General features: G+C 34.7%; 1 protein-coding gene across 5 annotated transcripts in view; it reads right to left on the bottom strand.

The window, feature by feature from the left end:
- LOC150095352 (lethal(3)malignant brain tumor-like protein 4) overlaps positions 1-13,048 on the bottom strand; it is a 381,800-nt gene that overhangs the window by 308,944 nt on the left and 59,808 nt on the right. For all 5 annotated transcript variants that reach the window (XM_090410238.1, XM_090410241.1, XM_090410242.1 and 2 more), the window contains one exon: positions 11,411-11,517. In XM_090410238.1, the coding sequence (XP_090266364.1) occupies positions 11,411-11,517 (107 nt within the window). The remainder of the gene's footprint in view (positions 1-11,410; positions 11,518-13,048) is intronic.

Genomic DNA, 13,048 nt, shown 5'->3' with positions numbered 1-13,048 from the left:
ATGGCTCACTCAAAATTCATAAAAGGACTCCACCCCACAGTTGGCTGACTTAAAGCATATTAGCAAACATCTAGCTAATATTGTAAACCAATTTTGTGGGGTAAGCTTTCTTTTTTAAATTGCCTTTCTTAAAAACTTCAGCAGACCTGGTTGGTGAATTAGAAAGATTATGCAGTTGCTTCACTTAAAGAGTTCTTTTTTAACAACAGTTAAAACCAAGTGCGAGCAGGGGAAAAAAAAAAATGAAGACAACAAAACAAGATATTGCGTGCAGTTTCATGGTCCTATGATATAAATGGAAGAAATCGGTTCTTTCAGTCCATACATTTGGATAACTTTTATGCAATGAATCAAATGGAGCAGTCATCCTGACTTTTTACTATGACCAAAATATAAACATTTCCTCTTGAAGCTGTTCTACTAAAAAGAAGCCACAGATCACTTAATCACAAAGGTAGCTTAAAGGTAGCTTAAATATGCAATGTCAAAAGAAACTGTCAAAATAGCTTAAATGAACTGACACTAGAATAACCTCAGCATTGAGTGATGTCTGTAGAGAAATAAACTCAGCACCCTGAGTTGCCTTAGCTTGTACTAATTAAGAGACATGCGTGTGCCAGAGTGTCCATATATTCGCCTCTTATTAGTGCATATGATAAAGGTTTCACTGGCCTGAAAACTGTTTGGTTCTCTTCAGAGACCAGGCCTGTTCATGTGCAGGGATCATCTCTCCAAAACAACAATTAGCAACCTGAAGGATCATTTAACTCAGCAGTGGCTCTGCTTAGTGACAGACTCACCCTGCAACTGAGCAAAACCACTCATATTCCAGGGAAGAGCATGTGCCGAGGCAGCTCTAATACAGGCCACTCCAATGGACCCAAATCCCCAGATGCTCAAGAGCTACCCCAAAGTAGAAACCTTAAGAGAACAAAAACTCTAGTTGAGTACTAAGGAAATTGAAATGTCAGAGAAATGTATTTTTCATAAGTGAACTCTCAGTCGGTGCATAACAGTAATCACTAAAAGAAAGACCCATAAGGCTTTATTTCGGCAATGTAAAATTGCATAGGCAAAGTGAATACTAGAACCAACATTATTTCAAAGACAAATGTTTGTAGAAACCATGAAAGTTTCATAAGTTGACCACCTGAGAGCTTACGATAATACAATCCTGCAACCCCGAGTTACCTTAGCTTGCACTATGAGGAATGTTTCCATCAAAGAAACTGTTTCACGATAAAGGGACCTGTTTCTTCCATGTTCTATGATCTCTCATTTCTATGTTCCCATCAAAGAAGTGTGATGAAAAATTAGTGAGAACAAAGTATGTTATGTGTTTGGTGGATAGGGTTTGTGCCACTTTGAGGTGGTTCTAGAAGGGTGCCTTTCAAGGCATCCTTCTGACTTTTATTCTGCATAAAGAGAAATGCTTGCAGAAATTAAAGATGGAAACTGAAACTTATGTGGAAGTAAGTGGCACTTTTAAAATTACTTCTTTTATTGCATTTTATTTTATGTTCCACTGTTAATGTACTGAAGGTTATTTTGATACTCAGCCAAAAATATTACATCTCTTAAAGTTACTTCTATGTAAATTTGAGTTCTGGTCTTTAATTTCTACACACATGATGAGAATGGGACCTGTTTCTCCTATGATCTCTCATTTCTATGTTCAAATCAACGAAGTGTGATGAAGCTTACATACCTTTTTTTGAAACAGTTAAGAGGAATGCTATTGTTCTGCATAAGTACTACTAATAGGTAAAAAGGGATGCTCCTCTAAAAACACACTGCTAGACCTCACACAGACATCTGGACATAAAAAAAATCAAAGCTAGAAATAGCTCCTTCCTCACCTAGCATATCTAGATCCCTCGCCCATTTGTTCCTTATGATGACTTGCCTACACCAAGTTGAAAAAGCTGCAAAAAGTGGTATTGAGAATGTTTTCCCCTCAACGGATTGGCTTGATATCAAAGAGGGAGCAAACATTTTTCAAAGAGTTCAATACAGATCAAAGAACATAATGGCTGGTATTTTACTGAATAATATTCTTCAGTTGAATTTTATTTAATGAATTATTAAAAGAAAATTGCCAAAACTTGGAAAACCCATTAGGTCACCTTGTAATGACTTATTTTTTATTAATTCAATTTTTTTTCATAGTTTATTGTGTTTGCTCTGCCACTAAATCATTACATTACTCCACAGTATAAACAACTCATTCGGAGATACTGTGGATAACCTTAGCAAATCTCATCTTCTTTATACCCTCTTTTACCTTGCGGTGTCGAGGGTTTTATTAATCAGCTGACCTCAAACCGTTCCCAAGATAAGGTGGTCAACCCTATGCCCCAGTGTATCCTATGTCCTGTAGTATTGAGTTCTCATGGTTGGTTTGCCTGCTTTTGCAGGATGAAAAAGCCCAGGATAAACTGGGGAAAAAGCCAATTTTAGCAAATCTTAATGCTGAAATTATTTTAATGAACAGTTTTAACATATGTAGTGTATTTTCATTAGAATCAAATCTCTACAATAATTTATTTCCCATAAAAACCATTCAAAATCAGAGTAACAGCAGCTGCAACCTGCAGTACGCCACTCTTTAATTTTTGGGGGGGAACACCCCCCCCCCCCGCAACTTTCTCTTCCATCATGTACACTACTCAGTCATACCTATCAGACAACAAAACTAGTAATATATTACCCATTCCCATTTCACTTAATTTAAATAACTTGCCATAGTCTGAAAACTGCCTTTGGAGAATTGAAAAATATCACACCATTATATATCTCTCTCACTCAATTCATATAATAGTCAACTTTTAAAATTGCATATTTGTCTTGAATCATAATTTCAGCCACCATTTCAGATATGTAAACTAGTTTCATTAATCTGATGTTTCTGGCATTAGTACTATGCTGGTGCAGAAGCAATAACCCATCTCCCCTCCACTTCTTTGAAAGAAGTCCTCCAGTTGCAAATATAATTTAAATGACCAAATCAAAGGTAATTTTATTTCCTTAGCATCTAAAATATGTAGTGACATATCATGTGGACCAAACACGTGTAATATTTAGCTTACTTAATATAGATACCTACATAGCCTCATGTTAAAGTTCATGATGCTAGCTCAGAAGAAGAAAGTTCTTAAAAAATTACTTTTTAGTCACTGATTATAGGAGCTTTCTAACCATTTTTGGCTGGTTCCTGACTTAACCCTGCGACTCGGAAAAATTGACCAAAGAACCCACATATGTGCACAATAATACTAACTAAGATTAGGAATATGACAAATCAGCAGTTGTCCACTCTATTCTTATGTCACTATTGTTATACATATACTGGCTAAATATTACATTTATCTTTTGGTAATCACAAAGGTAGAGGTTGAAAGTTTTTTTACTTGGTTATACTATAAATTAAAGATGCCAATAAATTATATTCTTGGTTTCATCCTTTATCCATCCTTCATATGCAAACTTTATTTGTGCATGAAGTAACTTCACAACTGGGCTACTTGTATATAGAGGCTAATGACTTCACCTCACTTGCCTTAGAATCCCATAATGCAAGGCACATATTCTTATGGACAAGCATAATGCTATGCTTATGGAAAGGGCCACTACCTGAACTGGTTTCGACCTTTATTGTGGTCTCATTCACCAGTGAAAAAACTTTCAACATCTCTAATCCAGAGTACAGTAAACCCTTGCTGAGCGCGGATTTGTAGAACGTGATTTTGCACATACGCGTTATCTTAATTGTTTCCATTTAATTTGTCCAACGCTTATGCTGCAGAGCGTCAGCCGGCAATCCTGCTTGGCGCTACCTGCTAGCTGAATGACCCAGGCCGAGTTGCGATCATTTCACTCATGTTAGCAGAGCTGTAATCACGTATTTATCAATGTTTATCCTCTTCTCAATACAAACTATTTTGGTAGGAAGAATTGATGGCAAAGGAACTAGAGGAAGAAAAAGAATATCATGGTTTGACAACATCAAGACGTGGACAGGAAAGAGCAGTGCACAACTGCTCAGATTGGCACAGGAGCGCGGTTTGTTCGCCAAGATGGTTGCTGACCTTCGACAGAAGATAGCACAATAATAAGAAGAAGATCCTCTTCTCCTTTTGCATTTGTATTTCTTTTAATTTAAAAAATTCAATATGACATCTAGGAGGAAGAATGAAGATGACAAAGCAGCAAAAAGACAAAGTTTTGACATTATCTCAGAAAATTGAAATTTGAGATAAGTTGAAAAATGGTACATGTGTTTCATCACTTGCAAGAGAACTAGCTATAAACAAATCAAGCATAAGAACAATACGGGAGAATGAAGAAAAGATTTGGTCTAGTGTCAAAGCTTCAGGCGATACTTCGGCAAAGGTTGCTCAAGTTTCAAGAAGAATTCCGCAATTGGAAAAGATGGAAAAAATATTAATAGCTTGGATTGGCAATCAAGTAAACGAAAAAGGCTCAGTTGTGGATGGTGTTGCTATTCGAAACAAGCTTTAGATTTGTTTTCTTTCGTTTTTAAATAAAGATGGCCAATCGTCAAAGAAAATTGACTTTCAAGCAAGCAAAGGTTGGCTTGAAAACTTTAAGCGTCGTTTTAATTTGCACAATGTAAAGCTTCAGGGAGAAGCTGGCTCTGCAGATAAGGCAGCAGCAAAGAAATTCAAACCCCAATTTTTGAAATTCATTGAAGAGAGGGGTTACGTTCCGCAACAAGCTTTCAATGCGGATGAGATGGGCCTATTTTATAAGCGAATGGGACAACAAACCTACATCACAAAGACACAAAAAGGTTGCCCCAGGTTTTAAAGCTTTTAAGGATACACTCACTTTGCTTTTTTGTGGAAATGCATCAGGCGACGTCAAGTGCAAGCCTCTGCTCATTTATCGATCTAAAACACTTCGTGCATTGCAGGGAAAAAATATTGAGCAATTGCCAGTTGTGTGGAAGTGGAATAGAAAAGCTTGGGTAACAAACGCCCTCTTTAATAACTGGTTTGAAAATTCATTCGTTAAAGAATTCAAACATTACTTAGAACAGCAAAACCTGTGCTTTAAAGTTCTCCTAATTCTCGATAATGCTCCAGGACACGATGCTGAAGCCCTCACAACATTGCATCCAAATGTAGAGGTTTCATTCCTCCCACCTAACACCACTTCCTTAATCCAACCAATGGATCAAGGGATCATAAAAACATTCAAAGCCTATTATGTCAGGCATGTTTACACCTCTGCAAATAAAGCACTAGACGAAGAAAAGCATGACATGCTAATAGCATTTTGGAAGTGATTCAACATAAGTCACTCCATATAAATGATTAAACTCGCATGGGAACAAGTGAATTCATCAACATTGAGTGCTTGCTGGCATCAGCTCTGGCCCAGAAGTTGTCAATAATTTTATAGGATTTCCATCGATTGAAAATGAAGCCAAAGAAATCGTACAAATTGCAAAAGCAATTGGCGGCGAAGAATTTTCAGATATGGAAGAAGGAGAAGTCAAAGAATTAATCGAGAATGACGAATGAAGAATTGGATGATCTTGTAACACCAGCTGACAGTGAAAGCAGTAATAGTGAAGATAATAAAGCGCCTTTAACTTACAAGAAGTTAAACGAATTGTTAAAAAAGGCACAGGAACTGTCTGATTTTGCAATGGAGATTGACCCAAATAAAGAAAGAAGAGGACACTTTATGAAAGGCATTGAAAAACTCTGCGCTCCTTACCGCGAAACTTTTAAAGAGTTGCGTCAGTCATTGTCTCAAGCAAAAATCACTAGCTTTTTAAAAAAAATAATTGTATCATGTACCTACTTATTAAGCAGTAATAAAAATCCTTTCAATTAACATTTGTTTCATTTTTCCCTTTTAATTACAACAATATTTAGGTTAGTTTAAATTATACATACATACTTTCTTAATTTGAACTATACCTAACACATTTTTTTCCGTAGAAAGTTAACTTTGCGGAACGTGATTTTGCAGTGCGCACAATGTATTAATGACATAAACCCTACGTTTGGCAAGGGTTTACTGTATTTGTATTTTAGTAATAAGGTGTGACACCTTCTGGCTACTTGTATATGGAAAATATATGACTTCTGCATTATTTCAACCTTGGTATCTCTTCTGGGTCTGGCTCCCACTGATAAGACCTCAATAAAGGTCAACTGATCTGGGTAGTGAGGCCCTTCCCATAATGCATAGCATTGTACATGTCTGTAAGGATATGTGCCTTGCATTATGGGATGCAAGTAGCTGAGTTGCAAAGTCACTTCAGGCTTGGATAAAGGATGAAACTAAGAATATAATTTCTTGGCATCTTTAATTTAAAGGTGGAGACTGAGTGTCCGTATCAATTTTGAAAAAGCTAAGTTGTACTAAAGTCTCTTCAACTGCCAAAGCTGTTTCTCTATAACTATACTGTCACTTAACTGTCTGACATAATGAAAGAATTCCATAAGATGTCTTCATTTGCTTTGCCCACTTCCTTTTATATCCTGACTTCTCTTTTTGCCTATTGTACTGATCATCCTTCTAGCAAGTTTGAATCTCATGAATAATCCACTGTCTTCTCCTTCAATTCTTAAAAAAAAAAGTGCTCTTATAATGTCACCACTAATCAATTTTGCTACAGCCCTATTTATTCTTCCAATTCCAATTGAACGACAGTCTGATGCAACATTTTTCAAACATTTTTAACTAATTCCCAAGTATTATTAATATCTATGATATTTCTTCACATTCTTCCTCCTAGGTCCATTACAATCTTCAGCACTAGTTCTACACACACACACACACACACACACATATATATATATATATATATATATATATATATATATATATATATATATATATATATATATATATATATATATATATATATATATATATATATCCTTTCCTTACTAGAAACATACACATGATCTGCCACTTCCCTGATCAAGATTGTATGATCATTCATTCTCTCCTCAACTGGATACAAAACAGCCTCATATGACCTACAACATTCTTCATATCACTCTCATCATATAATGTATTAAGCAATTATCAACTTTAAAAAGCATTCTTTCTTTATTCCTTTAATATTTCCTGCTTCTAATTATGTTCTTGTACTTAAAATATCCCATACAACCTATTTTTACTAACTGAACTATGTGACTATACAAATGATGATGCAGATGATACAAATTATGCAAAATTAGGCAGAGCAATGGCCAACAAAAATTATGTTGATATTTTACACTATGATTTAAATAGACTGCCGTATGGGCAAAGGAGAACAGATGTCAATTTAATCTGGCAACTGTAGGGTAATGCATTTTTAAGTGAAAATATTATCAGCTTTTGTACCATATTGATGAGATTGTACTCCAGGAACTTGATGAAGCCAGAGATTTGGGGAATGTTGGTGGATAGGGAGTTGAAATTTAGAGGGAATATTGCAAAAGTGGCTAAAAAACAGCTTGTAGGATTACCTGGTTATTGAGGAACACTAACACACAGAGACAAAAAGGATATTATTCCTCCTTCATTTTAGACAAAATATGGACTCTACAACCATGTTATTTATTTATAACATGGTTGTAGAGTCTTTGGAAATTAAAATAGTTATTTTAATTTCCCAAGGTTTCGACCTTCATATTAAGGTTATCATTTGGAGTATGCACATATATACAGAGACAAGCTGAATTACATTTCACACAGTATGCTAAAGAGACAATGATCTGATCAATTGTTATTCTACTGGCATGACCTCTAGTAAAAAAAAAAAATTAAATAAATAAATCAAAAAAAATTAAAAAATACAAATCCAAATAAAAAATAAATAAATGAATTAAAAACTAAATCAAAGCTATATTCTATTTAAGATAACATCAGAAAAACATTCTTTCATATAGATAGTTTTCTTACAGTAACAATGATGTCCTAATTTAACATGACAATTGTTATATTAGATTTAAGATTCTGGATTACTTACGGTCCTATTTATAGTTAACTCTTAGGGAGAAAGGTTAAGTGGGTAGAATATGTGCCTTCCATATGCTTGGGATTTTTAGACCACCATTATTGTTAAGATTAGGTTTCTAAACGTATTTTTCTGCTATGGTAGCTGGGGTGAATCTTAAGCCTCTTTTAATATTATAAATAAAATCCAGTTTGTTAATCGATCTGGGTGCTACGGCAAAGTTTACCCCTTTGCTGAGTAGCGAGAGTTCATCTTTGTTTATGGCATGTTGGATAGGTTGACTACGTTACTGCTACCTGAAGGCAATTGGTGGCTCCTGTTGTTCAATATTGAAAGAGGCTTAAGATTCATCCCAACTACCATAGCAGATAAAATACATTTAGAAACCACTAACATTTCAAATGTAAATTATAAGAAAACAATAACGAGCAGCTTAACAAAACAGAATTAACAGTGGTGAAATCACTAAAATCAAATCCAGACATCGTAATTACTAGCACCGATAAAGGCAGTGCCACAGTTATTTTAAATCAAACCACATATTTAGAAAAAATGAACGTGATAGTCTCAGACAACAGTACCTATCAACTTGTTAATTACGACCCAACCAATAGAATAAAAAAAGAAAACAAGAGAAGCTGCTTAAATCTGTCACTACATGGCCCAAAGATACGGTCAAAAAATTACTTTCGCACTACCCTCATTCTCCGAGATTTATGGTCTACCAAAGGTTCACAAACAAAACACACCACTCCGGCAGATAGTCAAAGGTATAAACAGCCTAATTATCACCTAGACAAGAAATTAGCATCAACACTCAAGGAGTTGGTAGGTCATTTCCCCCTCCTATATCAGAAACACACAACACTTTATAAACATAATCAAAGACATTAGCAAAAGATGATTTATTTGAAAACAATAATGTTTTCAAATAAATCATCATTTATTAGTCAGCTTTTGACGTCTCTGCCTCTTCACAAATGTCCCAATCAATGATACAATCCTTCTTTTATAGGACAAATTCCCTCCCGATATCACGCCGCTCTTTGCGTATGTATTACATTCGGGTTATTTTGTGTGGCAAAAAGCTTTCTACCTACGAAAAGAAGACACAGCCATGGGCTCACCATTATCCCCCCTACATTGCTAACTTATATATGGAATATTTTGAGCAATGTGTTCTAGATTCCTCCCCTTTAAAACCCAAAGTCTGGCTTAGATATCGACGATGTTTTTGCTATCTGGCCCCATGGCCGCCAGACATTAGACAGTTTCCTCAGCCACCAAAACAAATGACACAAACGCATACAGTTCACAGCTGAGATTGAAAAGCAGAACACACTTCCGTTTCTAGATACACTTGTTACACATCTTCCTTCTGGCAGTCTTTCCTTCATTGTTTACCAGAAATCAACACATACTGGCCAATATATACACATAAACTCTTACCACAACCCAACACAAAAACTAGGTGTCATTAATACTCTAAAAAACAGGACTTTGAAGATTTGCTCCAATGAACAAGCACTTAAAGATGAATTTAAAGCTATCAGTAATACTTTCCTAAAAAATGGTTACAGCCAAAATACTATCACAAAATTCTCTACAAGACCTCACTAAAAAACAAAGATAAATTAGAACTACAATAAAACTATAACCACTCCATACATTAAAGGGACATCAGATAAAATAACCAGAATACTACAGAAATACAACCTTAAAGCCACCTTTAAACCTCATGCTAAACTAAAGAGCTTACTCAACTCATCTAAAGACCCACTCCCTCCATGGGCCCACCCTGGAGTATACGGTATTTATTGTACCTGTAATCTACCCTATATAGGGGAAACAGGAACAGGATGCACAATTCCAATCAGACAAAAAGAACATAAACGCACATTAACCAGTTGTTTACATCACCAAAACATGGTATGAACGTAAATTCAAGGAAGCTTGTGAGATTCTTATCAACCACCCTAATCTTAACAGTAATGATGGTCTAAAAATCCCAAGGCACACATTCTACCCACTTAACCTTTCACACTAAGAGTTAACTATAAATAGGACCATAAGTAATCCAGAATCTTAAATTTAATATAACAATTGTCATGTTAAATTAGGACATCATTGTTACTGTAAGAAAACTATCTATATGAAAGAATGTTTCTCTGATGTTATCTTAAATAGAATATAGCTTTGATGTAGTTTTTAATTAATTTATTTATTTTTTATTTAATTTTTTTTTCATTAGAGGTCATGCCAGTAGAATAACAATTGATCAAATCATTGTCTCTTTAGCAAATTGTGTGAAATCTAATTCAGCTTGTTTCTGTATATATGTGTATACTCCAGATGATGATCTTAATATGAAGGTCGAAACGTTGGGAAATTAAGAAAGTTATTTATAACACAGTTGTAGAGTCCATAATTTGTCTAAAATGAATGCTGATCACTGTGTAACACTAAAGGAAAGGTTATTATTCCTCATTATAAGTCTTTGATAAGGCCTCATCTGGACTTTTATACACAAATTTGATCACCTGGATTTCTTGGAGATGTGGATGAAATGGAACAGATTCAGAGGTGAGTAACTAAGATGGTGACAGGACTGTATGATGCTACATATGAGGAGAAATTGAAGATTTGCGAGTTACACAAATCTATTTACAGATCTGAAATATTGTGGTACATGAATAATGTCAGGAAAACTTGAGGTCATCCATGTAAACTGAGTAAGAATGTGGTTAGCAAGGGGGTCAGGACTAGATTTTTTTGTTTGGAGGGTGGTGAATGAGTCAGTCAGTTGCATGTGCTTTGTCAGTGAATGATTTCAAGGCAAAATATGACAGATATTGTGCAGGTATTGACAATTGTTGATTATTATTATTTTTTTTTTTTTTTGACTTCCTACGATGAGTCTGAAGACTCAATGGAGGTTCCTGTGTATAATAATAATAATAATATACTTTTCCCCACCATCTTTCTGTTATTTCTAAATTCCAAGGATTAAAATACTAGCACCATATTAAATATTTTGTATTTCCAACTCACTGATTTCAAATATCTTCTCCCCCTCTCTCTCCACCCATGAGAATAGTGAAGTACACACACATGCACACATAAAAAGAAATTATTAGCATTTTTTATATAATAGTATACCTAATGCAGCATATTTTATATGCATATACAGAGGCTTGCTGCACTGAAAAAAAAAACTGCAATGGGGGGGAGAGAATTTGTGAACTTATTAGGTGGATTCAAAAAATTCTCAATGTTTATAACTTCGCGAAGTATAATCAAAATATCATGTGTTTCAACAAAAAAAGTTATCAAAAATCCTATAAAAGCAATCATAGCATTCTGTAGAAAGGCTATTATGTAACTTCTGCAATCTTCATGGTATAAAACAATAATTACCTGAGTTTTGCAAGAAAGTGGAACTGCTGGCATACTAGCTACAGTCACAATGATTGGCTTTTGTGCTGGACTTCCTGTTGCAGCTTCTAACCTTGGATCTCGTGCAACTAAATAATAATTTAGCGGACTCTTTATACAATATTTCACAAATCAACAATATGCAAAATATGCACACCATCATTATAAAAGCATGTTTAGAAATTAAAGCATCTAAGAATAACCATATGCTTCTCAAATGGAACTGGTCTGTAATGAGAAACGTATAGGTACCTACCTCTTCGACTAAACTACAAAAATGGACTGCTTTTTTTAAATTATATGTATGTGAATGTGAACAAGTGAAGAGAGACAGAAAGTATCAATTTAAACTCTAGAACATAGATAAAATTTTAGCCTAAATAACAAGCATTTATGATTAAAATAACTACAGTAATACCTCGCCTTTTTGATTATTCCCTTTATGACACTTTCAATTATGACCAGTGCCCATTTATACAATGGTGCATTAACTCATATGATAGTTTTAGTGACATGACATTCTTGTGAATCAATCAATGCATGGTTTTCATCAATTGTTTGTTTACAACATCATTGCTCACTGCATTTCTCTGCATTCAGGTTTTTTTATGAATTATAAACTGTTTATAACTATTCTTTTATTTTAATGTTGTTAATACTGGCAGATAAAATTCTAAGTAAGGGTACTGTTGCTTCCAGTGGAAAGTAGAAGATACGTAAACCTATTACATTAGATACTAAGGTTAAAATGATTAAACTTAGTGATGATGGTGTATCAACACTGAGATAGGCAGCAGGCTAAACACACAATGTGGTTACAGATTCTTAATGAAGTGAAAAGTGCTACACAAGTTAATACTACAATTATCCATAGATGTGACAATCTTATAGCTGAAATAATGGAAAAACTTTTCATGGTGTAGACTGATGCAAACTGGTTGGCATGTTCCCTTATGCCAAGCTATTCAGAATAACTTTCATGTGTGAAAATAATTCTAAAGTTTTTGTTTGTATATCTGGCATAAATAAGTACTAATTTATATCATTTAAGCATATATGAGTGCTTTAAAATATTATTAAACAAAGTGGAGGGAGGAAGGAAGGCAGTGATTTGCTATACAATGTTGGTCTGGAACCTAATGTATCATATAACAAGGGTACACCTATACAAGGAAATCTTCAAACAATGTTGTAAATTCAGAATTCTCCCACAGTATTATTACTACTACTACTATTGTTGAGTCTTTTCTAATTTATGAAATGTAAACTTTTCTTTGATTTAATGTTGTGTTGTTATAATTGGTTTGATGGCAATCATGACTACAGCAATGAAGGCAACAAGACCAGCACAGTATGTCTGTTAACTGTGCATGTGTTCTGGCCAGTTAGCATATTTTAGAGGATGAAATAGAGTTTTCAGAAGTAAAACTCCTGTTCCCTTCACATAAGACTGGCTAACTCAACTTCAGTTGAAAACCATTTATAAAGGTCTCATGTCTAAGAGATTCCAACTCACTTCTTTCCTACTGAAGAGTAAATGCCATGCTGTAATCACAATTGGACCAGGAAGGTACTGCTGTTATAACTGTTTCTTCATTTAGTATATTTCAATGGCTTGCA

Source organism: Typopeltis vanoorti, chromosome 20 (genome assembly GCF_054136105.1).
Source record: "Typopeltis vanoorti isolate ZY-2024b chromosome 20, IOZ_Tvanoo_1.0, whole genome shotgun sequence".
NCBI classification, from domain to species: domain Eukaryota; kingdom Metazoa; phylum Arthropoda; class Arachnida; order Uropygi; family Thelyphonidae; genus Typopeltis; species Typopeltis vanoorti.
This window is presented reverse-complemented; position numbering and strand designations above follow the sequence as displayed.